This window comes from Lithobates pipiens, unplaced genomic scaffold (genome assembly GCF_037356315.1).
Source record: "Lithobates pipiens isolate NorthernLeopardFrog02 unplaced genomic scaffold, aLitPip1_a1.2 Scaffold_30, whole genome shotgun sequence".
Taxonomy (NCBI): Eukaryota; Metazoa; Chordata; class Amphibia; order Anura; family Ranidae; genus Lithobates; species Lithobates pipiens.
The window spans coordinates 87,196,980-87,224,059 of record NW_027507791.1 but is presented as its reverse complement, the minus strand read 5'-3'; the positions used below and the strand labels follow the sequence as shown (position 1 = coordinate 87,224,059).

The 27,080-nt window shown below is 44.9% G+C and overlaps 1 protein-coding gene across 2 annotated transcripts in view; it reads right to left on the bottom strand.

The window, feature by feature from the left end:
• TTBK2 (tau tubulin kinase 2) overlaps positions 1-27,080 on the bottom strand; it is a 218,997-nt gene that overhangs the window by 64,299 nt on the left and 127,618 nt on the right. For both annotated transcript variants that reach the window (XM_077464563.1, XM_077464564.1), the window contains exon 4: positions 3,515-3,588. In XM_077464563.1, the coding sequence (XP_077320689.1) occupies positions 3,515-3,588 (74 nt within the window). The remainder of the gene's footprint in view (positions 1-3,514; positions 3,589-27,080) is intronic.

Here is a 27,080-nt window from a genome sequence, read left to right as displayed (position 1 = left end):
GAGATTAGGGACAGAGAATTGTTAGCTACCAAGGATGGAGTGTACTAGTGTAGGACCCACTGATAATGGGGTACTTTGACGCTGTAAGTGGGCTTAGCACTATATGACCATATAGTGTGACCAAATCCCCATATTTTTGAATATGTTCAGGTGTTTTTAAATAGCCTTGCAGGATTTAAATGTAAATTTTTATGTGTGCGCTATAATCCATTTTGTTTTGTCTGCGGTCTTATAGCAGCACCATCTTGAATGTAAATGCCTTTTTAGGGTGTGCCCCCCCCAGTCTGTATATTGTATGGACCCTGACCAGGTTCCTTGGGCCAGAGCACCCCCCCCCCCCCCATTATTAGCGTCCACCAGCGTTATAGGAGAAGTTCTTTCAGTTCTCCCATTAAGAGGAGTTTGCCTTCCATGGTTGAGACGCACAAGCTTTCATTCTATTACTAGTGTAGAACCAACTGATATGTGTGTGCTTTAATCTATTTTGTTCTGTTTGTGGTCTTATAGCAGCACCATCTTGAATGTAAACGCATTTTAAGGGTGTTCCCACCAAGTCTGTTTGTATAATGAATGGAGGCATCTCCTTATTTTGACTGACCATAAGAATCTTACATTCTTGTCTGAGGCTAAACGTTTATCTCCCAGAAGAGCGTGGTGGGCTCTTTTTCTGTCAAGCTTCAATTACATAGTCCCGTTCTTACCTGGTACTAAGAATGAAAGGGCTGACTCATTGTCGCAACAGTTTTCCTCCACTTCTATGATCGAGTCAGTTGCCGGTAGCATTCTGGCTACTGTGCGCACCAGCCTCACCTTTAGGTCAAATAATTCGTGCCACTCAGATCCAGTCTCCGGCCAAGAAATCTGGTTATCGCTGCTTTGTCCCTGAGAATTTCTGCACTGCCTTGTTCCAGCAGACTTAACATTCTCCCAAGGCGGCTGGCCACCCAGGGAAGAATCAACTAAATTGGGCCATTTCTCAACAATTCTGGTGGCCTATTCTCCCCATTGATGTAACCGCCTTTGTAGCCACTTGTTCCGTGTGTGTGCACAGAGCAAGACACCACGACACCTTCCAGTGGGCCTCCTACAACCCATAACAAATGGAGAGAGGCCTTGGTCCCACCTGTCTGGATTTTATTGTTGAGTTACCCAACTCCCAGGGCAACACAGTTAGTTATTCTTATGGTGATTGACCGGTTCTCGAAAATGTCACATTTTATTCCATTAAAGAAGTTGCCCACATCCAAAGAACTGGCATCCATTTTTTCTCAGTAGATCTTTTTGGTTACATGGACTACCCAAGGTCATCATCTCTGACCGGGGTACTCAGTTTGTCTCCAGGTTTGTGCGAGCCTTTTGTGCACAGTTAGGAATTCAGCTTTCCTTCTCCTCTGTGTAACATGAGCAGTCCAATGGGGCCACAATACGAGCCAACCAAGCCTTGGAGCAGTTTCTACTCTGCTGTTTCTTACCACCATAAACTGGTCAGACCTCCCACTGTGGGCGGAGTTTGCTCACAATAGTGCCGTCAATACTGCTTCCAGATTGTCTCCGTTTATGGCGAATTATGGTTTCCAACCATCCATGTTGCCTGACTCATTTGTTCCTCAAAGAATTCCTGTGTTAGAGTATATTCGCGATCTTCATTGCACTTGCAAGAGTCCTTGCAACGTGCCAGGGAAAGATACAGACTCCATGCTGACCGCCGACGCGTAACCGCATCCTCTTACCAGGTTGGGGAGAGGGCCTGGCTGTCATCTCATGACCTCTGACTCAGTGTTCCCTCACTGAAACTGGCATCACAATTTATTGGACCTTTCTGTATTCTCCGTAGGATCAACCCAGTGGCTTATGCATTAGACTTTCCTTCTAACTTGCGTATTTCAAATGTTTTTCATGTCTCCTTATTAAAACCTTTGGTGTGCAACTGCTTCACCACCTCTGTACTACATCCTTGGCCAGGGCAGGTTGAGATACAATCGATCATTGACTCCCATAGGTTCCGTGGGCGCATACAGTACCTGGTTCATTGGAAAGGGTACAGTCCGGAGGAACGCTCTTGGGTCCCATCCTTGGACGTACATGCTCCTGTCCTCCTCCGTGCTTTCCATAGACATTTCTCCTCAAACCTGGTGGTCCTCCAAGAAGGAGGGGTCGTGGAGGGGGTATTGTCAAGGCTGAGCAGCCCTTCCTTCTGTGAGCTGTTGGTTAATTGCCAGTACTCATCGTTCCACAGTGGCTCACCTGTTGATCCTCTCCTGCTTGTCAGTCAAGCCCACAGCCAGCCGCTTCTGGCCATTTAAACTGCCTAGTTCATTTCTTTAATGCCTTTGCCTTGGTCAACATATCTAGAGACACTCTGCTGTCTTCCTGTTTAAAGAGGAGGGCCGTTTAAAAAAAAAAAAGTCAGCAGCTGCAAACACTGCAGCTGCTGACTTAATAAACACACTTACCTGTCCAGGGCGCCCGCGATGTCGGCCGCCCGAGGCCGACCCGTCCCTCGGCTCTCGGGTCCCGGCGCCGCCATTCCCTCTAAGGGAAACAGGCAGTGGAGCCTTATGGCTTCACTGCCCGTTTCCTACTGCGCATGCGCGAGTCCCGCAGCACTTTCTGAATGGGACGCGCTGTGTTCTGGAACACACAGTTCCCAGAACACAGTACGACCCATTACCCAGAAGACGCCGCGACGAGGAGAGAAGACAGAAGATCTCTGCGGAGGAGGAAGAGGAAGATTAGGATTATGTGCCTAGCAACAGGCATTTCTGGTAAGTAAAAAAAAAAAAATTTTAAATTTTTTTTTTTTTTTTTGATTTTTTTGTAATTTTTAATATTTTTTTGTTTTCAGGGTGGCCCTCCACTTTAAGACTTGCCTGGCTGACGTCCCTTCTGGTTCCTGATCCGGTCTGCTGCCTCTGACTATGCTGATCTCTGGCTTGTTCTGACTACCCAACTTGGTTACCGAACCATGGCTATGTTTTGACTAAGTTTACAATTTTTTACCATTTTATTAAAAGGTGTGCTTTTTACTGCATTTTCTGTCTCTGTCTGTTTCAGGGTTCCTGACAGTTTGAAAACCACAAGCCACTGGATGAATGCAACTACATAAACTAATAAGAAGGTCAATCCAAACATCATACACAGTCATCCTTCAACATCTTGTTTATCACACTCCACACAGTAAAATTGCAAATGTGTGCATCAATTTTAGGCCCCCCAAATTTGTAATATGGTTGGTTATAAGAGAAGTCGTACTTTACAATAGACTCCAATAAATATTACCTTCAAGTGCAAAAAGGAAGGGCACACTTATAGAATTATTGTTACATATTACATTTGGTTGTCATATTCATGAACTAAGTTTTCCACTTTTGGCTGGTGGCAATGGTGACTAATTGTAGTTTCTTGTTAAGTGGGTTAAAGAGTTTTAACACTATTCGGAAATTTCAATTGATCAATGAACAATAAACACAAAAAATATCAATTAGAAATTTTTTACAAATGTGCTGTGTCATACCTGTAATTGCATGACTACATAGTTAAATCGATCGTTCCTCCCACATCCTATGAAGCGACACACATGATCTTTACCTAAAGGAACACACAAATCATGTTAATTAACAGAGCAATATTAGTCAGAGCTGCATGACTGAATACAAACTTATACACATGAATTTTTAAATAAAAAATACAGTCTCTTGAAAAAGTAGATCATAGTTTTAAAACCCGGGAACTACAGAAATGACAAATGAAAATGTTTACTCACTTCTGGCATCTGACAATATTTAATACACATTAATTTATATATATATATATATATATATATATATATATATATATATATATATATATATACATACATACATACATATACACACACACACATATATTAAATAAACACTGCTTTTGTTCCTCTGCATCATGCACACACCAGCATTTTCAAAAAAAAAAAAATATTAGCAGGAGGGAGGGGCCAAGCGCGCTGGGGAGCAACCCTAGATGAGGAGGATCTGGACTGCTCTGTGCAAAACCACTGCACAGTGCAGGCAAGTATAACTTTTTTTTTGTGTTTAAAATAAGAAAAAAAACACAACTTTAGTATCACTTTAAACCTGTTCCTCATCACTCAATGGTCAAGTGCCAGAGCCCCAACTGCCTACTTAGGCTCCTTAGAGCACTAAGGGCTTTACACTCAGTCTTGACTTGTAATGAAGTCCCTGTGTACAGCCTGGGCATAGGATTAAGTTGGATCCAGGATCCATAGGGATACAGAAATTGATTTTAAGACTAACATGAACCAACATCTAAATTTAGGCCCTTCTTTATACTGGGCTGTGTTGGCACATACAAATAACCATTTCTTAATTATGAAGTCAAGTGTTCTTTTCCAAAAGTAAAGAGACTTTTTTTGCACCTGCACTGAGGGGGAGGCACTGTACCCCCACACATAGTAAAAGATGGGAAACATTGTTTGGTTCTCTAACTTTGCTGTAGCTGCGATTGTCAGCTTTTGTGATGGGGAAGAGATTGGGTGCAGTTCTGCTAGAGGGGGGGGGGGTCCCCGTTTCCAGGAGGAGGACTGTCATTTGCCACTGCTAAAGCCAAAGTACTGCTTTTGCCCGTCCGCCATCTGGAGGAAGATGACTCGCTTGGTTGCCACTACCAATCTCAGAAAGAAGGGATTTAACTGCGATTGAGAAAACCACAATCAGGTGACAGTTTGTGGAATTATAGTTGAGCTTCAGGGAACTTCGATGAAATTATTCCTGAACCTTTGCGTCACTTACTACTCAACCCCTGCACTCTGTGTCCCTTTTAAGCCAGAGCCAGTATTCAGCGCAATGAAAATTGCACCCAACTTTTCCTGTGGCACAGAGCACCACGATTATTTTCATCTGCAGGGGCCCAACTTATGATCCTGCACACAGGCCCACTGCTTTCAGAAAACACCCCTAACCTGAGCTGATCATTGCGCATCTATTCCAGATGCTTGTATGACATCACATACAAGCACGTGGGCTGGATGCGTGAGGTTGATCAGCAGGATGAGTGTGGCATGACAGGTGTCTCATCTCTGCTTCCTTTCACCACTTTGCATATCATAGATGAGAAGAGGATACAGCGGTGGAGCAGATGAGCAGGAGGGTACAGCAGTGGGGAAAATGAGCAGGGAGGTACAGTGGTGGAAGAGCTGAGAAGGAGGTTAAGCAGTGGGACAGAATAGCAGGGGGGTTCAGTGTTGGGCCAGGTTAACAGGGGGTTACAGTGGTGGGGCAGGAGAGAAGGGGCAACAGAGGTGGGGCAGGGGGTACAGAGGTGAGATAGATGTGCAGGAGGTACATTGGTGGGGCAGATGAGAAAGCGGGTTACAGTGGTTGGGCAGTTGTGCAGGGGGTTACAGTGGTGGGGCAGATGAGCAGGGGGGTACAGTGGTAAAATCAGATTTGCAGGGGGGACAGGGATCTGAGGTGTGGAGTTGCAGGAAATGGGGATGATCTGAGCCATGAGAGTCGTGAGAGTGCAAGATGTTAATTTCGTACTACTAAAAGTAGTTTACAGCATTTACTTTATAAAAAATACTTTTCGTGATTGAGTGTGAAGTTTACATTTTTGGTTATAAAAACGGCATGCTCAAGTTCTGCAAAATTTTTCACACAAATGAAATCCAAACTAAGCAAAAAAAACAGCACTGCTTTAATGATTAGGACTATGGTGAAATCTAAAAGGGGGTATGAATCTCCCGGATGTTCGTCTTTATTATTACGCTTCATTATTAGATCAGATGAACTATTGGTTTGTACATTCTAATGATATATTAGGGTTGAACACTGAACATGAAATATCTAGAGGTAATAATACATTTTCTCTTTAACCACAGCTTCCTAAGGTGAATATACCCAATTACCTAACACTTAAAGCTACTTTAACAGCCTGGAAGTTAGTTTCATCTAAACTACAACCAGTAAGTGACCCAGCCTATATTCCAATACCATTAAGAGTTATTGAATATTGCAAAGCACATCTTAATGTAGCGCCTTGGACTAAACAGGGAATCAACTTTTTTCTTAACCTGCCTGATGTTCATATAACCCGTGTTTCTAATAATACTAAAACTCACCTCAAAAACTTTAAATCCAAAAGGAATATGGAGATTCCTAGCAAGCTCTGGGAAGTTTTTACTTCTCACAAAGTCAGAAATAGAGGAAGCATCTCCTTTTTTTTTATAAACTCCTCTCCTCCTTTCCTCAAAACCAAAAACGACTAAAATGATTGAATGGGAGGAAAAAAAAAAAAGTCAAACTTTCCCATGGGAATCATGGCGGAAAGCCATAATGATTAACAGCTCAGCAACATCCTGCATTGAACACTGGGGAAAAATAGAAATATTAAAATCGCTGGGACTTGACTCCATACAGACTTTCCAAGATATTCCCATATTCAATATGCTGGAGATGAAATACTCTTACTGGCAATTTAATACACACATTATGGGGTTGTAAAGCTCCATCTAGTTTCTGGAAGACAATTTGCTCCTTTATAGCATCCCTTAGCCCTTGTACACACGGTCGGAGATTCCGACGGAATGTGTCCGATCGGATCGTTTTGTCGGATATTCCGACTGTGTGTGGTCTACATCGGACTGTTTCCGTCGGAGTATCCGACGGACCAAGTTTTCCAACTTGTTGGTAAAATTTTCTGACAAAATCCTCTGATCGGACATACTCCGATCAGGTGTAGAGAATTCCTACACCAAAACTATTGGCTACTAGCGTGAACGTAGTCCCGTCGTAACAAAATAACGTAATCACGTCGGATTTTCCGACAACTTTGTCCGACCGTGTGTATGCAACAGTTTCGGACAAAATCCATCGGACAAAATCCAACAGATTTGGTTGTTGGAATCTCCGACCGTGTGTACAAGGGCTAACAGGAAACTCACACCAGCAATGGCCTTATTAGGATTCAATTTAGACCTATACCCGCTAAATTTCAGAACTATTGTTGCCAATACCTTAATAGCCGTGAGACTCACCATAACTAAACAATGGCAATCCACTCTAGCGTCTAATCTGTCTGATGTTATTGTGAGACTGAATTCTCAAAACTCACTATGAGCTAATGTTAGCGGACAAAAATTACACAACAGCTAAATTTATAAAAGTCTGCCAGGCGTGGATCTCCCATCCTAGAACTTCTAATTATCTGAAAGATGCTAAAAACTATTAAACTTGTTTTTGTATCACAAATTCCTCCAAGGTTTTGTAATTTTTACAGTAATTTCCATCCACTCTTTCCTCTCCTCCTTTCGATTATGTTAAGCATCATTCCCTTGTTTACAGCAAGTTTCCTTTTTGGGGTAAACAAGGATTATAAAAAAAATTACTATATATCCCAAGAGTTCTCAGTTTGTTGAAAGTTAAAGAAGATACTTGTAAAGTACAGCTTCTGTATTTAGTCCAATATATGTTTTTCTGTGACATTATTGAAGCGAAATGTAACTGTACTATTCTTGTAACACATTTGATAATTTAACAAAAATCTTTAAATATAAAAAAAAAAAAACACACACTAGGTACCCACTACACCCCCCCCCCCTCTAAAAATGACATCCCAAGTTAAGCAGAGGTTGTCTTCAAACAAACAGATCTTCCCTTTTGGGTGGAGCTCTGCTTTAAAATATGTCCAAAGCCAATTTTTTTTTAAATTTTGGTTTGGATTGAATGGAGTTTCCTTTCAGGTTTGTATTGCTGTGTCCACAATAGGAACATTCACTTTCTCTATTTGGTCACCACTGTCACCAGGACAAAAAGTATTATAGAATCAAAAATTTTGAGTTTCCGCCAGGAATAGAGGGTAAATCTTCCAACGGGGAAACTTGTCTAAGAGGAGACTTTCTCTCATTTCCTGTTTTGTCTACAGAACAGGGAGTGAAGGGAAATATCCCTAATCTGACCTACGTTCTTGATCTATGCATCTATTCCTACAATGAACATATCTTAAACATGGATTGAAAACCGCTATTTCTCAGTTGGAACACAGCCTACTCTGTATTGCCACCTCCAGCACTAAAAACTGTACTTACTGCTCACTGCTGTCACTTGTAAACACAGAAACCTGGCTTCTGTATTGTAAGCTATGGCAGACCTCTCCTGAGGGCTGTCATAGAATCCTCCCTGCCCTGCACCATCTCAGTGAGATTAGAGAAGGGTGCAGGGGGATTTACACCGCCACACAAGTCCCATGGTAGAGCCTCATCCTGAAGCCCTCTTCTCCAGCCCACACTCTCCTGCTGCAAGCTGTAGCTGCTCTTCTGCCCCTCCTTCTAGTGCGCTCATTTTTGGTTTTAAACTGGTCTGTGTGATATCCACTCCTAAAGCCTACCACTATGTGCGCAATGCATTCACGCATCCTCTACGTAATGCTTTCCTGAACCATACAACCTTCTCATGACACATGCCTGAGACATCCAACGCATGTGCCATACTTGGCAAACATTTGGACGATCATTTCAGCTGGGAGGAGGTGAATGGAGTAAGTAACAAGTCAACAAGGACAGCAGGATCACTGCCTGCAGACTCTGCAGTCCTCATTCACCTAAAAGGGCTTGGCACAAAGCTAAATACATGTGCATATAGAGCCATTTGGATCAATAAACCCAAACTAGATGTCATCCTCTTTCCTCAAAACCTTTCAAAGTCCTTTGTACGAAGCCTGCAAATGGTAAGAGATAGATTGATAGCATAGATAAAGGAATAAGTGGTCTCGGGGGGAGGCAAAAAAGTGCATAGTCACATGAGCTTGCAACATTTTACAATTTTATGCTCATCCAAGCACAGTGCGATGATTTCCGCCTGTCCTACACAGAATATTGCTATATTCCTATCCAAGAAAAGTCTACATACATTCTACTTAAATAAACTCTTTAAATCCATGTACCATTGACAGTAAAATATTGGACTAGAACACGAAAAGAAAGTTATTTTGAAATGTACATATACAATTATAAGACGCAGGTTAAAATAGAACATTTCAATTATTTAAGTTATATCATTTGGTCAGATTACATTTTGTGAAAAATTTTTCTTTATACATCTTAATATTTGTACAGCAAAATTGTAATGTCCCCGATTTGGAGAGCTGAAACATTAAAGTGATTGTAAGGTGAATAATAAAAAAATAAAATAAAAAATAAAATCATACATATACTTGCCTCCACTGTGTAGCTCGTTTTGCACAGAGTGGGCCCGAACCTGCTCTTCTGGCTCTAGCCACGCTCCCCAGCAGCGCTGGGGGGCGTGGCTAGAACGGAAGACTTCGGTTCTAGCCATGCCCCCCCAGCACTTCTCCCACTCTAGCCAGGCCCCCTCTGCTCTTTATCGGTCCTTACTTTCTTCTCCCCTTAGCTTGATGAAGGAGCGCAGCTGACTCACTATCTCAGCCCGCACGCTCACGAAACCGGTCGCTGCATGCCAGTGATGTCATCATCCTCCGCCTGTGTTCTTCCACCTGCTCTATCCACAGCAGTTTCTTGGGTTTGACAGCTTCCAGTGTCTCAGCCAGCAGGATGTGCAGACTGATCTGATGACTCCCACCCCCTGGACTGTTTTATCCATCGCACATTTTTAACCTTTGGAATGTGAGTTTTTTTAACTTGATGTGATTAAAACAGTTTTTAAATCTACACCCAGAGGTGCCTCTCCTTTTGTGTATCTTTCTCAGTCCCTTAGCACCTGGCTTTTAACAGCCATGCCATTAAAACCAGCGATGGTAAAGCAGGATGAAGTATTGGACCTTGCAACAGAAGGTCCTCCCGCATCAGCAGCGGCCAAGGAACATCCCCCACCATTCTATGTCAGCGTACAAAGGACGTTGAGGGCACTCTGGGGCAATCAGAATCACCAGAATCCCCTCGGCCTCCACTCTGCGTAGCAGACTGGGTAGAAGTTTGAGCGGGGGGGGGGCTGGGGAGGCATAAATCAGCCGATAATCCCCCAATAGAGCCACCAACGCAATGGACGCGTTCACCCAGGGGTCTGTTGTCCTGGCCACAAACCTCTGTACCTTCCAATTGAGCAGAGAGGCCAAGAGATCCACACCTGGTGTGCCCCACCTTAGCATGAGCCAAAATACATCCCGATGCAGTGACCATAACCCCCTGGTCCAGCATCAAATGACTTGGGTAGTCCGCCTGCCAGTTTTTTACGTCCAGAATGTACGCGGCCGACAGTGCCTGCATGCGCCGCTCTGCCAACTGCAGGATATGAGCAACCTCCAGTGCTGTAGCCGAGCTCCTTGATGGTTGACATACGCCACTGGAGTGGTGTTGTCTGACTGGATCCTGACCGGATGCCCCTGCAGCCTCTGTGACCATGCGGAGAGGCACCGCCTGATAGCCTAAAGCTCCAGCACATTGATCGGCAGGCAGGATTCTTCCTGCATCCAGCGACCCTGGGCCTACTGTACTCCCCAATCTCCCCCCCCCCCCCCAGCAGGTCAGGCTGGCGTCCGTTGTGATCACCAATGGAGAGGAAGGAATGACTTCCCGGACTGAAGGGCTGGAGACCTCAGCCACCAGAGAAGGGAATCTCTGACTAGCTGGCTCACCCGAATTTGACAATCTAGGGATATCGGAGATTTGTCCCATTTGGACAGGATCTCTCTTTCTGCAAGACTCGAGTGTGGAATTGAGCATACGGTACCGCCTTGAAAGTGGCTTTTATGAGACCCAGAACTTGCATGCAAAAACGCGACGACCACCTGCGGGACACCAACAACTTCACCGCAGCTTGAAGAGTCTGCAGCTCGTCTGAAGAGAGAAAGACTCTTGCCTCTGAGGAGTCCAGAATCAAGCCCAGGTACTCCAGGCGTTGAGTCGGCACAAACACCAACTTCTGGAGGTTCAACACCCAACCAAACTCCCGGACAGTCTGTATGGGGATTGTCACATCCTTTCTTAAATCTGAGGCGGAAGCTGCTCTCAGGAGGAGGTCGCCCAGCGAACCAATTCCATCCTGAACCTTTGTACTTTCACAAAGCCGTTGAGGGCCTTGAGATCCAGGACCCGACGGCCCCCGCCTTCTTTGGGACTACAAACAGATTGAAGTAGAATCCCTGAAACCTTTCTGACATTGGTACAGGTACTATAACCCCGCGCAGCAGCAGGTCCTCCCAACGAGCCGGAAGAAAGGTTGGGAGGGGAAAAAAAATCTGTTTGACGGACAAGAAAGAAACAAACAAACAATCTTGTAGCCTGATGAAACCAGGTCGCAGACCCACTGGTCGGAAAGAAGCGAGATCCACCAGGCTACAAACTCCCGAAGGCGACCCCCCACCCAAGATCCGGGAGAGCAAACCTTCATGCGGCAACAGATTTGCTCGAAGGCTTGTTTGGCTTGTAAAACCAGGGCAGACGAAAAATCAGCTTCTGAGCGGAAAAGGAGGGCCCCTGCCTACGGCCTGGCTCCTTCCCTTTTCTGGACTGTGGGAGAAAAGTACTCTCCCCCCCCAGTAACATTCTTAATAATGTCATCCAGCGAGGCTCCAAATAGCCTCTCCTCCTGGAAGGGCAAATCTGTCAGTGCTTTCTTAGATACCTGGTCCACCAACCAGCATTTAAGCCAAATCAGGAGACGTAGCACCACAGCTGACACTGAGGCACTAGAAAACAAAGGGGCCGCATCTCGGGCCACATCGCAGACATATTTCAGGCCCTGCAACAACTGGTCTGCCAGTTCCGTGCAGACCGGGGAAACCTGTTGCTTCTCCAACTCGCAGTGCAATAACGTAGCCCATTCGGTAAGCGTATTTGACACCAGGGCACGGCACTGGCTGCAATGCTGACCCCACGACTGTAAACATGGCCCGGGCAACCATTTCGGCCCTTCTGTCAGCCGGGTCTATGAAGGCAGGAGTTCCTTCCACCGGAATCGTGGTTACCTTATTTAACCTGGATACGGGGGGGGGGGGGGGTCAACGACCAGAGGAGATGTCCATTTTTTCAGGAAACTCTCCTCAAAGGGGTAACGCACCACCATCCATCTCGGGACTGAAAAGGACCGCTGCGGGCTTCCCCACGCCTTGTAAATAAACTTATCAAAATAAGTTAGGCAGGGAAATACCTTAGCAGTGTGGGCTGGCTTGTGGGACCCAAAAGGGACCGACACCTCTGCAGATGGCCCTGCCGTATTCTCCATCTTTAGGTTATCCCGCACCGCTGTGATAAGTGCTCCTACTGGCGCTTTTTCCTGCGCTGACCCGGACATGGAATCATCCTCCCTGTCCAATCGGTCCTGGTCCGCATCCTCTGACGTGTCAGAACAGGGGCCACCTGTCACAGCAGAGCCCCGAGTCTGAATCAGAGCTTTCCCCAGAAGACGGTGGGGGCAGGGGGCTTTATTTGCCCCCCCCTTGCACCGTCCCCTCTCCCCTGTGCCAGCCACGAGGTGTTGTGTGTCAGTTTAGCACTGTTCCAAACTGAAACAGCCACCCAGCGCTAGAGTGAAATAAAACTGAGGCTACTAGAAAATACTTCAGCAGAAAAACGAGTGAGATCGCCCGGAAAATGGCTGCCGGGGTACAAGAAAATGGTCACACGGCGGCCAGACCCCACATGGCAACACACAGATGCAGAAAACGGCCTAAAAACTGAGAGAAAACAAGCGGACCACCAACCCCCCAACGCAGCCACCTGCCAGGACTCAGAGACCCCCCCAGAGGACCCCAGTAAGAAACGTGCACCTCACCCCCTATGCCCAGTCACACAGCGGCCCACAGCATGGGAAGGAGGGGAAGGGACAGAGAGAGAAGAAGGGAGAGTGAGAGACCCCCTAGTCTACCTCCCAGGGAATGCCCAGCTGCTCCATCCTGCCGAGACATATGGAACCATATTTACCCCTCCTGCAGGGACACTGGCACCGGACAGCAGTAGCCTGGTCATGTGTGCCCTGGAGCATCTAGCTCACCGGCCACCCCTGGACCAGACGGGGCATGTCGTGGCCGACCAAGCGCATACCTAAAGTCTGCACACGCTCGATGATCAGGATCTATATTATCCAGCCTGTCATCCAGCCCGGCTGTTGATTGTAGATCACAGGAATCAAAAGCAGAAAATTGAATTAAAATCCAGAGGACCACTGTTCCCCACAGGGAGCCAGGTCCTTCTACACTAGGCAGAAAGAAACTGAGCTGCTGGAAGCAGAGAGGGGTTATAGCCAGTAGGACTGCCCCCCGGGCAGTACTGTGGAGTTTTGCTGTTTTAACATGTTCTGCCTAGTCCTCTCCTGAAGGTGGCGATATAACCCCAAGGTCAAGATTAAAAGGTGCTGTGTCCGTTAATGAACGATAGAGAAATAGAAATATACACAAGTGCAAATAAAAACATGTGCAACAACAATTACTGCGTTTGTAAACCATGAAACTTGTGCACAAATTACAGTAAATATTACAGTGCAAGTGAAAAGTCTCAATAAATGCATGTAAACAGCAACAGTTCATGTGTTGACATAATATTCATTTATAACCCAACTACCAAAGTGCTTTCACCACCATGTGTCACTATTCATAGAAGCCTCTTACCAAATAGTATGGACCATTAGGTTATAAATTGTCAAACATGCTAAGGTTGAATAATAATTCAAAAGTCTCCTGGTCAGGGCTGAATGGAGCATCTCCCCTTCAGGATGCTACCACCAAAAGGAAGAAAACAGGTCCATAGTGAAATATGTAAAAAAAACTCTTACTTTATTTATATTCCACAAGTTGCATTCATAAAAAGGACAGTATTATTGTAAACATCGCAAACGTCTACTCCCATGACAGCAGACTGATCAAACACATCGGACCTCAGCCAGTGTGTATGCATGATGACCTCACATCGTAGCCACGCCCCACACTTTGCAGCAGAAATAGAGGGTAGTATATATAGAACTTGCATGATGAACGGCATCCAGCCAGTCCTCTGACAAAACAGGAATAGACGATTGAGGTGCTTACAAGTCTTCTGTCCTTTTATGAATGCAATTCATAGATTTTAAATAAAGTAAGTGTTTTACATACTTCACTATGGACCTGTATGGCTTCTTTTGTTGGTGATATCCAAGGGTGGAGCTGCTCCATGCAGCCCAGACCAAGATGCTGTTGGATGATTATTCAACCTGAGCATGTTTGACCATTTATAAACCAAATGGTCAATACTATTGGGTATAAGGCTTCTGTAAATGGTGACACACAGTGGTGGAAGCACTTAGGTTACTGGGATGTGAATGCACATCGTGTCAAGGCATGAACTGTTGCAATTTACCAAGAAAATTACAAATGACAGTGCAAGTGAAATTATAAGAGGTTCACTTGCAGTGGAATTTTTACACTGTAATTTGTGCACAAGTTTCATGGCTTACAAATGTAGTAATTAGTACACGTGTGTTTATTTGCACATGTGTATATTTCTTAATGATTGAAATGTTTAAAATTTTTCAGTACAAGGTGTTCTATGGTTTGTCATTGGTGGATTTGCTTCTATTGCTCTTAACTTTTAAAGGGAATTTTCACTGTGCTTTGGGGATGGGGATGTTGTATTGATATCATCCAATCAAATGTAAGTAAAAATGAATGGTTCGATGACTGTAGGCATGTGGGCTTTTAACCATGCTGACACCACCTTTACCCTGCATCACATGGACGCTTCAAAAGGCCTTGTTAAACTCTGCCATAATCCCAAGACTGCAATGAACATTGCTGAATGAATTCAAGCGGAAACTGGAAGTTCCAATATGAGGATACATTTAACCCGGCATGGTTTGCCAAAAGCATTTTTAAATTCAAGCAAATTATCTCCTCATACTTTTACTGACTGCATTTCTTACTCCAACACATTCACCAGGTAGGTTACTTCACATAGTTGTTCTTCTTACTCAGTGCACAGCTACCATTGTTTTATTTTGCACATGATCAGAGGCCTGAGATTAAGGCAGAGGATCCAATTAAACACCAGAAACAGGCAGGATCACTGAGAACAGATCAATAATGACTTAAGAATAGCAGCAGGGTTCCTAAACAGTTTGATGGTGTAATCTTTGTGTTGAAGAAATACCAGCAGTACATTAGTGGATAACAAAAGGTCATTTTTTCTAAAAATAAATAGCACACTTGATGGCTCAAAAGCGCAATTTACCTACCAAAAATATTAATTTAGATGGCATTAAGAATAACGGTCGGCTACCACCACCACATAGACTTAAACTGATACAGTCAGCATAGGTTAAAAAACAAAACCAGAAACCCCCTGTAAAACATGCAGCTTAATACTCATCCTTCCAGCAGCCAATGTGCTAAATCCTACAGGCATTGTTGCCAGACACTGGGCAATGTGGTTATCCCTGTGGACCCCTGCATCACTACTGGGTCTGAGAGTTACTTTAGAAAATGTCTGCCTAAAATTAAAGTCAGTAAAACAATTTGCATTGTTTCTTTGTAAAGTAGATTTTATCATATTAAAAAGTATTTGATATATTGATATGCAATCTAGTAATGCAGACATTGTCCCTCGGACCAGATGTTAGCCCTATGGTGATCTTTGTGAACTGTATGTAGTTTTATTAAACAAAGCCTGGGAAAGCCACAAGTAGAGTTCCTTTAGCTTTTGTTAGTGTATTGCTGAACGGTTATCCCGGCCTTCATAGCTTGATCTGTGTAATGACTTATTTTCAATAAAACATAAAAAAAAAAAAGTAAAAAAAAAAAAAAATGAACGACACCTACCCTTGCAGTTTATAAATGTATGAAGCTACTTGCCATTTTCACTTCAGTCCTGCAGAGTGGAGCAGCTCCTGTGAAACAAATTTGCATCTATGTCACAAGTGCCTTCCAGTGAAAGCCCCAGTCACATCCCTTTCAATAGCTCCACTTCAGGGAAGGAATTGAATTTGAATTTAGGAGCAAGTGATGTATCAAATAGTGTCCCCCATGTACTGCGCTTGCGCAGTACTGAGGACAAGGAAAAGCCGAATACCTCCGAAGATGAATGGCGCCCACGCATTGAGTCCAGGTTCAAGCCCCACCATCCAAGTGGACATAGAGTTAGAATAAAAAAAAGGCCAAGCGAAGCGAGGCCGTGCCGGAAGCGTGGAGAGCGAAGCGAGCCCGAGAGGGGCCCTGTTACTATGAGCAACCTTATGTCCACTTGGATGGTGGGGCTTCAACCTGGACTCCATGCGCAGGCGCCATGCTTCTTTGGAGACTTTCGGAATTGTGTCCTTCTCCTCCGTACTGCGCACGCGTTGCACGGGGCGGACACTATTCGATGGCCGGACACTTTTTGACAGAACACCGGCAGTACTTTATTTTCTCAAGAAATGACTACCTTGGAATCTGTCCAGTTACTTTGAGAAGATGGGGAACTAAACAAGCCAGGATTTTTGTATTTGTTGTAGAATCCCTTTCTTCAAAGATGACGAACGTCTCCTAGATGGAGGGGGGCTTTGACAGACTTGACAGATTTCATGTTGGATTTCTGGACCTAAATTTAGACAGTGAAATTCAAGCTTGCATCCCATGTAAATCCCCTCCAGCACCCAAGCACCGGAGATGGCGATTGTCCAAGTGGCTGTAAAAGCATACAGATATCTCCTTACTCTGGAAAGTGGACACCCCCTCAAGCTGAAGATTTGGGGGACTTGAAAGTCCAGGGAGATAGCCTTGGGACCGGTCTAGCAGAGGATTCGGTAAGTCAATCTGCTTTTTCAAATAAACAAAATAAGCAGTGAGAGTGCAGCCCACTGCAAGGGAGAATTTTTGTGTTTCCCGGAGTTCAACCCAACGGAAGCCCGAGCGTGGCATTAACTCAGCAGAGGGCACCTTAGAAGGTATACTGCAGCTGGTATAAGTACCATTGGAGTGTGAGCTGGAGACACCTGGTACAGCAGGACTGTCCCCAATGTACCTAGAACCAAGCATGTTGCACCACAAGGAAGACCAGCACATACAGTGCCTTGCAAAAGTATTCACCCTCCTTGTCATTTTTCGTGTTTTGTTGCCTCACAACCTGGAATTAACATGGATTGTTTGAGGATTTTCATCATTTCATTTGAAAAACATGCCCACAACTTTGAAGATTTTTTTTTTTATTGTGAAGAAAACAAATAGGACAAAATAACAGAAAAAGTCAATGTGCATAACTATTCACCCCCCAAAAGTCAATACTTTGTAGAACCACCTTTTGTGGCTATCACAGCTCCAAATCACTTTGGATAAGTCTCTATGAGCTTGCAACATCTTACTACTGGGATTTTTGCCCATTGCTCCTTGCAAAACTGCTCCAGCTCCTTCAAGTTGGATGGTTTGCTCTTGTGAACAGCAATCTCAAAGTCTGGCCACAGATTTTCTATTAGATTGAGGTCTGGTCTTTGACTAGGCCATTCCAACACATTTACATTTTTCCCCTTAAACCACTCAAGTGTTGCTTTAGCAACGTGTTTGGGGTCATTGTCCTGCAGAAAGGTGAACCTCCGTCCTAGCCGCAAATCACACACACAGTGGTACAGGTTTTGCTCAAGAAGAAGGACGAGCTCAGGCATGTTCGCATGATCCACGTGCAGAGCCCGCCAGGAAGTTAGCGCAGTGCTGCGCTAACTTCCTGGTAGACTCTGCACGTGGACATGCAAACACGCCTGAGCTCATCCCTACTCAAGAATATCCCTGTATTTAGCACCATCCATTTTTCCCTCAACTGTGACCAGTTTTTGCCAGTCCCGACTGCTGAAAATGGGATGGTGTTCTTTGGGTGATGTGATGTTTTGGGTTTGAGCCAAAGTGGTTTCTTTGATGGCCAAAAAGTAAAATTTTAGTCTCATCAGACCAGAGAACCTTCCTCCATACATTTTGGGAATCTCCCACATGCCTTTTCACAAACTCAAAACTTGCCATTTTGTTTTTTGCTTAAAGTAATGGCTTTCTTCTGGCCACTCTGCCATAAAGCTCAACTCTATGGAGCGTACGGCTTATTGTCGTCCTATGTACAAATACTTCAGTCTCTGCTATGGAACTCTGCAGTTCCTCCAGGGTTACCTTAGGTCTCTGTGCTGCCTCTCTGATTAATGCCTTCCTTGCCTGGTCCATGAGTTTTGGTGTGCGGCCGTCTCTTGACAGGTTTGCGGTTGTGCCATGTTCTTTCCATTTGATGATAGATTTGATGGTGCTCCTAGGGATCAAAGATTAGGATTTTTTTTTTTTTTTATAACCTAACCCTGACTTGTACTTCTCAACAACATCATCCCTTACTTGTTTGGAGAGTTCCTTGGTCTTCATGGCAGCGTTTGGTTGGTGGTGCCTCTTGCATAGGTGTTGCAGCCTCTGATGCCTTTCAAAAAAGGTGTGCATATGTTATAACAGATCATGTGACACTTAGATTGCACACAGGTGGACATTTCACTAATTACGTGACTTCTGAAGGTAATTGGTTGCACCAGAGCTTTTTATGGGATTCAGGACAAAGGTGGTGAATACATATGCACATACCAATTATCAATATATTTCTGAAAAATTGTTTTTATGTATATATTTCTCAAATTTTACTTCAACAGACTATTGTGTTCTGATCCATCACGTATAATTCAGATTAAAAAAACATTAAACCAAAGGCTGTAATGTAACAAAATGGGTAAAAAGCCAAGGAGGCAAATACTTTTGCAAGGCACTGTAGCTCAGGATAGGACTGCTTGGTAGCAGGAGAGGGGTCAAAGAGCAGCCACAAGTGACCAAGTCACTGTAGGTGGGCAGCAGAGACAAACTGAGTAGCATTCCACATTTCACTTGTGATCAGGAGCAGCAACAGGAAGGTGCTAATTCAATGCTGAATATCAGTAAAGATCACAGAATGCACAAGAGCAACACTCCACCCAGCTGATGTCTGCACTCAATTCCAAGCATTAGCGCCATCAACAATAAAAGCAAGAATTTAAAATTGTGCCCAAAAGGTCCTAGTAATGAGGTAGCTCCTGGTTCTTGGCCTACATGGCAACACAAAGTGAGTTTTAGAGACAGGGTCACACATGTAGCTGTGTCACCGCTCTACTCCCAGAGAGTGCTCTGCAGCTACCAACCAGTAAACTCTGGGGAGCATGACCGTGGGATGCACGAGTGAGGACGTGCTCCTCCTGAGCGCCGCATGACCCACTCAACATACCGTCCATACAGCAGCTTTCCAGGGGGGAAATTGACATAAAAACATGCCTCCGAAGCGCCAGCCGTCTTCGCCGCCTCAGCGGAATCTCCCATAGCTGGTCTGGATCGCTGGACAACTACATTTAGGAGACTCGCTGGGGAACAGGTACTTCCAAGATGGTGCCGGGTGATCACGCTGCCTGTGTAGCCTCCCCCATCGGCTCTCCACACCTGCCACTGCTGTCGCTTCCTCCCCCCTCCTCTCTCTCCTGCTCTGATAGCCAGGACAGACCCTCAGATGTGAGTGACACCTTAGGGGATAAAGAATTCCGTTCACACACCTTATCTCTCCCCACTAAGGCTGATCTGGAGCCGTTTGCTCACAGGATAGAGTAGGCCCTGCACCAGGACACTGAAGCCTTGCAGGCTGACACAGCTCATATAGGGGCAGAGTAGAGGCATTGGAGACACACTGGGAAGATACAGGCACTGACTGAGCAGTAAAATGCAAGATCACCGATTTAATTCCCTGCTAGATCAAATGGATGACTTTGAAAACAGGAGTTGCAGGGTTAACATCCACATCAGAGGTCTGCCAGAATCCACGTGCCCGCGGGACATGGTCTCCACCATGAAAATAAAATAAAATATTGGGTCGCCAAGCCCCGGATTACATAGAAATTGACCGGACCCACAGGGCTCTCCGGCCATCTGAGGATCCTGACAAGCAGAGACACATTATCTGTAAATTGCATACACATTGACTAAAGGAACGCATCATGTTTCAGGTCAGAAGAATCTGTCATGTGGATTTCGATGGTGCCAAGTTAACCTTTATCCTAGATATCTCCAGACGCACATTTATGCAACTCCGTGCCCTCAAACCACTACTGGAAATTCTGCAGGATGCACAGCCGACTTACAGATGGGGTTTCCCCCATTCAGCCTTTCAGCTACGAAAGATGGCTAGCGGTTCACCTTGCGGAATAAAGATGACCTACCCCAGTTTCTGGATTCCCTTGGATTGCCTCTGCACACACACCGAGGGTTCCCACATTCCCTTTGGCTGCTGTACTATTACCTGGTCTAAGTTAAGGTGCAGGGCTGTTAGTAGAGAGTCCCTCCTCGGCCTTGCTCGCCATGCCTTACCACCTACTCCCAATAGGTCAACTCCTGGGAGTTATGTTCCATTTTTAGAACTCAACACTGCTCGATGGCCTTCACTGTCTCCTTGTCTTGAGGACTGAGTGGTGGTTCCCGACTAGCGGTGTTACTGCACTTTGGTGCGCCCTTCGGGCTTTGTGTTTTTTATGTTGTCTTTTTTATTTTATGCAATAACTGGTTTGTTTTCTAGGCTCTTATTCCTGCTTGGTGTGTAATCAGTGCTCCCTGGCCCCTGGTCTGGTGTGCTGTGGGTCTCTCCTGATGGGGGCCCAGTTGTGCCCCTATGCTGGGGAACAAACGCAGTAAGTTGTGGCTTGAAACAAAACGTCTGGGGGCACACATACGCCTTTTACAGGAAATACGCTTTTGCACTAAATTGGTCCCCCGTCTCCTACACACCTGTATAAATCATGGTACTTGAACAGCTCCCCACGACCCAAACCTGGGGGATTGCTATAGCTATTCACAAACAATGCCCCTTTGTTCTGCTAGACCATCTGGCGGACCCCAATGGTAGGTTTGTGTTTCTTAAAGTCAATATTTTTGACCGTAAGTTCACGTTTTCAGCTGTGTACGCCCCAAACAGTAAACAGCTTACTTTTCTGGACTTTGTCCTAGAGTCTCTATCTAGGCCGGCTAATATGGGGGGAGGGAGCAATTTTAATGTTAGCCCCGATCCACAATTCGATACCCACAATTAGACGCCTGATTTCCTGAAGCACTTTAGAAAGTTCCTGCAGGCGCACCATTTGGTCAACTGTTGGAGGTTGATCCATTCAACTGGTAGAGACTATAGCTGTTTCTCGGCCACTCAATGTCTATACTCGTATAGACTTTCTGGTGATGGACCAGTTTTCCCCTGACTCCCTATCTGGCACAACCATTGGCTCCATAACTATATCAAATTATTCTCCGGTTTCCATTTCCCTGCATCCCCGGTCTTTGAAAGCGCGGACATGGAACTGGTGCCTGGATGAGGGTATACTGGATGATGCAGTGGCTCAGAAACAGATTTCCGACACCATCTTATACTTTATTGAGAAGAAGACGGGTGAAGTAGGAATGGGTTCTATATGGGAAGGACATAAAGCAGTGGTTTGGGAGGAGTTGATCTCCCAGGGTTTTAGATTGAAAAAAGTAAGGGAAGGGGAACTGCAAACCCTAGTCAAAAATACACTCAGCTGAACTAACCCATAAATTCAGCGTTACCCCAGAGATGGCACTGGGAGTACAATCTCTTAGGCGGGAACTGGCTACTTTGCTCAACTTTAGGATTCGGCGGTGACTACGCCACGTTTCCCACAAGTTCTACGAATTTGGCAACAAATGTGGGAGACTACTTGCAAGAGTTCGCAAACGTCAACGCAACTTGGGATATGTACATAAGCTCACCACTGCGGCTGGCTCATCTGTGATTCATTCCTCAAAAATGGCTAATGCCTTTAGGGATTACCATGCCCAGCTATACCATCTCCCCACCACTCTACCTAGTTCCATAGAACCTCAGAGGGTGGAAGGTATAATGCAATATTTAAAGGAGGCCCAGTCCCCGCAGCTCACTATGTCGATTAGCCAACAGCTGGATACCCCCCGTCTCCTTTTCAGAAATCGAGGTGGTTTTTAAAGACCTTCCCAAAGGAAGAGCCCTGGCCCTGATGGCTTCACGAATATCTATTAAAAGAAGTTTCCATCACTGCTTTCCAGCCCCATGTGTGCCTATTTCAACGCTTTGGCATCATGTACTGCGATGACCGAGGCGGCGCTGATGGCCCACATTACAGCTCCCAAGGAAGGAAAAGATCACTCTCCCCAGGAATTATAGGCCAATTTCACTTCTGAATATTATTATATTAAAATATTAGCAACATTTTTGGCCAACCAACAAACTGATACTTCCAACGGTCATACACCTTGATCAAAACAGGGTTCATTATAGGAAGAGAAGCCAGGGACTATTCTAATAGAGCGATCCAGTTAATTCATTGGGTTGAACCACAGGCTGTGCGCCCCCGTCTTTTGCTTTCCACTGATGCAAAGAAGGCATTTGACAGGCTGGATTGGACTTACCTGCGACTTGGTCTGGGTTCCAACATGCTGTTGTGGATATCCTCTAGGGGTGCAACGGATCAAAAAACTCACAGATTGGATTGTTCCTCGGATCAAAGTCACGGATCGGATCATTTTTCGGATCAGCCAATAATAATTTAATTTGCAAAAACCTGTTAAAACTCCACCACCACATAGTCCCCACTGTAATATCCATAATCTCCCCCACTGTAATATTGGTTGAGTATGGCTGGGTACGGCTGAGCATGGCTGGGTATCGCAGAGTATTGGCAGGGTATCACAGAGTATCGCTAGAGTACTGGCAGGCGGGGCATCGCAGAGTATTGGCAGGGTATCACAGAGTATCGCTAGAGTACTGGCAGGCGGGGCATCGCAGAGTACTGGCAGGCGGGGCATCGCAGAGTACTGGCAGGCGGGGCATCGCAGAGTACTGGCAGGCGGGGCATCGCAGAGTACTGGCAGGCGGGGCATCGCAGAGTACTGGCAGGCGGGGCATCGCAGAGTATTGCTAGAGTATTGCTGGGTACTGCAGGGTATGGAGGGATGGATGCTTCCATCTCTGGATCTCTCCCCTCCACTGTACAGAGAGGGGAGAGAGGAACTGGCGTCATGACATGATGCCGGTTTGTTTACAAGCGATCGCTCCGTTGGATCGATCACAGTGTAAACAGCCTGGGTGTAAAAACATGGCCGCCGCTTCGGAGCTAGGCCGAAGCCGCGGCCTTTCCTAAGGCTGAGACCGCGGAGCGCAGCATGTGCCGATCCGAGCGGGGTGACCCGTTTGGATCACGGATCGGTGACGATCCATTGCACCCCTAATACCCTCCCTTTATTGTTCCCCGGAAGCCAGGGTGAAAGTGAATGGGCTACTATCAGGCTCATTCCTTATCCGTAAGGGAATGTGACAGTGGTGCCCTTTGTCCCCCCTCATTTTCGCTTTAACCATCGAGCCACTGCTTAACAAAATCCGCCTTAACAGTGGCATTAAAGGTTTTTTCTGGTGGGGCCGACAGAGCACAAGTTATCTACTGATGATGTCCTGTTCTATGTCTCAGACCCCCTGATCTCTCTCCCGAATATCATGGCCAAACTTTAAGGACTTTAATCTGCTGTCCAATTTAAAAATACAATTATAATAAGTCAGAGATCCAGTCCCTGAATGTGCCCTCGGGTTTGCGTACACAGCTGCAGGCCTTCTTCCTTTACCTGGTGCCAGACTTTGCTAGAATATTTGGGAGTTTATTTGCCTGCACACTACTCCCAGTTATACACCTGTAATTATGCCCCATTGCTTTCTACTATCAGAGCAGACCTGAAGAGTTGGGGCTGCACTGCCATCTCCTGGATGGGCAGAGTCAGTGTTTTAAAAATGAACATGTTGCCTTGTATTCTTTTCTACTTGCAAATGGTGCCCGTTTCATTGCCCAGACTTTTCTTTTCAACCCTGAACAGCCTGTTTTGCAATATATTTGGAATGGGAAAAGCCCTCGTTTGGCTCTCCGCACTATATAAAGACCTAAAAAAACAAAAAAAACAAGGGGGGTATGGGTTTTCCAGTTATTCACAAATACTATGAAGCTATAGAGCTACAACACAATCTTGGATTGGTACCATAATGTAACTTCTAAACTTTGGGTCCCACTTGACAAATTTCTAGCAGGCCGCAATTTATCACAAGCCCCATGGTTTCCCTGGGACTGCAGACAACTTTCCGCACTTGCCTCTATAGCCATCCATGTCCTGGCAACTTGGGGCATTTTGAATGGGAAGGGACAGCTCACTCCTTTGATTTCCCCTCTACCTCCCTTGGGGGGCTTCCCCTGGCTTACTCTGGGGGAACATCCCTCCTTTTTCAGGGCTTGGTCAGCTGATGGATAGTCAAAATGTGGCAGATTTCTCCAAGACCAGGGTTTATTGCTGCTGGCCACATTGAAAATACAGTATGGATTTTTCCCCATTGGCAAATGGCGCTATAGACAGCTCCAAAACTTTGTTTGTAGCCTAACCCAAGATATCCATTCCCCTACCATGGCAGCTCCCTTTGAACAGCTCTGTATGTCTACCTCTGCTATTCCACACACTATAGCTGTACTGTACGAGTTACTACAGTCGTTGGAGGGTGGAGGGAAGCCTGGATACATAAGGAAGTGGGAAAGACCTTCAGCATATGTCTTTACTGAAACTCAGTTGGACTACCTTTACCGTCTCACACATACGAGCTCAGTGGACACAAAAATGCAAGAATATAGTTTTAAAAAGGTACTTATCCGGTGTTATAGAGTTCCTTCTAAGCTTGCCAGGATATACCCATCTGTATCTGTGAGACCAGTATAATCCCTACACGTACTGAATGGATTACCTTAGTGAACAACATCATGGCTGCGGAGGAATGGATGGCAAAATGTAAAGACCGCTATGATAAGTTTTATACTATATGGGTCACTTGGATGCACTATACAAGTAAAGTCTTACCGGGCTCTCAGGGATCCCCACCTGTTGGTGGGGCTGAAATTGTAGGGACTCCTGAACCTTAAATGAAAAACCAGCATGGAATGACTCCTTAATACGTTTAGTTTATTTTGTTCTGTTTGGTATTTTTCAATTTTACTGTTTTTTATTTTTACTTCATTTTCTTATCCATGTTTGGGGGTCTGAGTCATTTGCGTCATGGGACGGGGCGATTCATTGATGTTAGTGTTCATATGATATAGTTTAAGCATGATGTTCCTTTGCTCCTTCTCTCACCCTCCCCTTTTTTCTCTAACCTGTTAAATTGGGTAATTTGTACGTAGTAAAAGTAAAGGGGTTGCTAGTTTCCTTCTGAAAAAGCTAGTCTCTTGGCTGGGTTTATTACTTTTATCACACACCTGGAACATAGATGCTGTAAATGGCTGTGTTGGAATTCCTTATCTGTATACTTATTCCGGTTCGGCAAACTCAGAAAAAAAATCAAAGCTGAAGAATTATGGCAGACAGGTAACATTTACCAAGGGAGAAGTCGGCGATGGCAAACAATGATTGACAGGTCTACTTTAAGGCAGACATTCTGTCAATTTGCAGTGTGCTTTAGTCCTATATACTTATTATATTCCCCTTGCCTTATTTCCACAAATACACATCAAAAAATTTCAAACTTTATTATTCAAGTCCATGTCCTCAATAACAAAATGACTGTTCTGTGGTTGGCACCAGTTTCATCTTCAGCGTTTAATTTCCCAGTGCAGCCACAGCCATTCTTCAGCACCAACTCTCTAGAAATTCCTTGGCGATTTTAGAGTAATGAGCTCAGTAAAAGGATGATACTTTTCACTGTCAATTGATATTGTGAACAGTATTCATCAAAAGCGTGAAAGTGCTAAATTGCTGAAAATAGTGGTTATTTTGGTCAAGAAAAGCCAGTTTTGTTAGTGATGGATTGTGTTTTCAGCAAAGTTTAGACCTTCGTCCTTTGCTATTAAAGAAAATCTTTCCTATATAATAAAAAAATAAATAAAAAATAATACAAACACACACACACACACAAACTCTGGTTTTGAAAGCACAATAGATGGCTTGAATATCATATTCCAGGCTAGCCCTTCAGCTGCTGGTTCAGTGGGGTCTGGGTACAGCACTCAAGTTGGAGGAAAACTTACCACAGAAACCAAACACACTGTACTGTATAGAGACCAGCTTAGCAGCAACTCTGACGTAAGGAGATGGCCCTAAAACATGCCCATTTTAGTGAAGGTAGCATTACCACCAAGCATACTCTTTTGGCACCCTTTCAGCACCAGGTTAGGATGTCTTTGTATAGTCTCTACTTTTGGTTCTCCCTATCACAAAGAATCCATCTTGGCTTACATTCTCTCCTTATGCTGACTACTAAGAGAATTTCTGCATCTCTGACATGAAATGGCATTCTCTGGGATAATTTGTCCTGATGATACTGTATGTCCTGATCAAATCACTTCATTGTAATTGCAGTTTTAATATATATTCTAAAGTGGTTTTATCCACATTATCCAGTGCACACGGTTTTCGGCTTTTATTGTTGAGTTTGTGCACGGTTTATGGCCTTTGGAAACAGTCTGCAAGGCTATTCAGAGCTGCTTTTGTACCAATGAAATGTAGTATATGTGAAGATTTGACTAGCAGGACTCAATGACTGAAAAAAATAAAATAAAAAAAAAAAGGTAGCTAGCAAAAAAGATTAGTGTTCTCAACAAAGCAGAGTACCGTATTTTTCGGACTATAAGGCGCACTTAAAAGCCCTAAATTTTCTCACAAAATCGACTGTGCGCCTTATAATGCAGTGCGCCTTATATATGACCTGTTGACATCGCTGGAGTTCTTTGGTTAATGCACCCGGAATGATGGCAAGCACCGAATAAGTTTTCTTCACTTGGGCTTTGACAGTATCTGTCAGATGGGCGCGCATGGAGTCACAGATCAATAGGGATGGAGATTTGTGGAAAAAGCCATCCGGTCTCTTACCGTAAACCGACGTACCGTAAACCTCTCTCAGGTTGTTCTACTGCGTGACTGATAGCGATGAGTTTGAAATCCGCTTCGTAAGCATGTCTCTTAACAGGAGCCATTTTTGGGGCAGCGGGTAGACCGTAGAAAATGAACGAATGAATGCGCACACCTCCTGACTAAGATGGCCGTAATGCCCAATCCAAGCAGTGCAGTGTCGTGGGATTACCAAAGTTTTG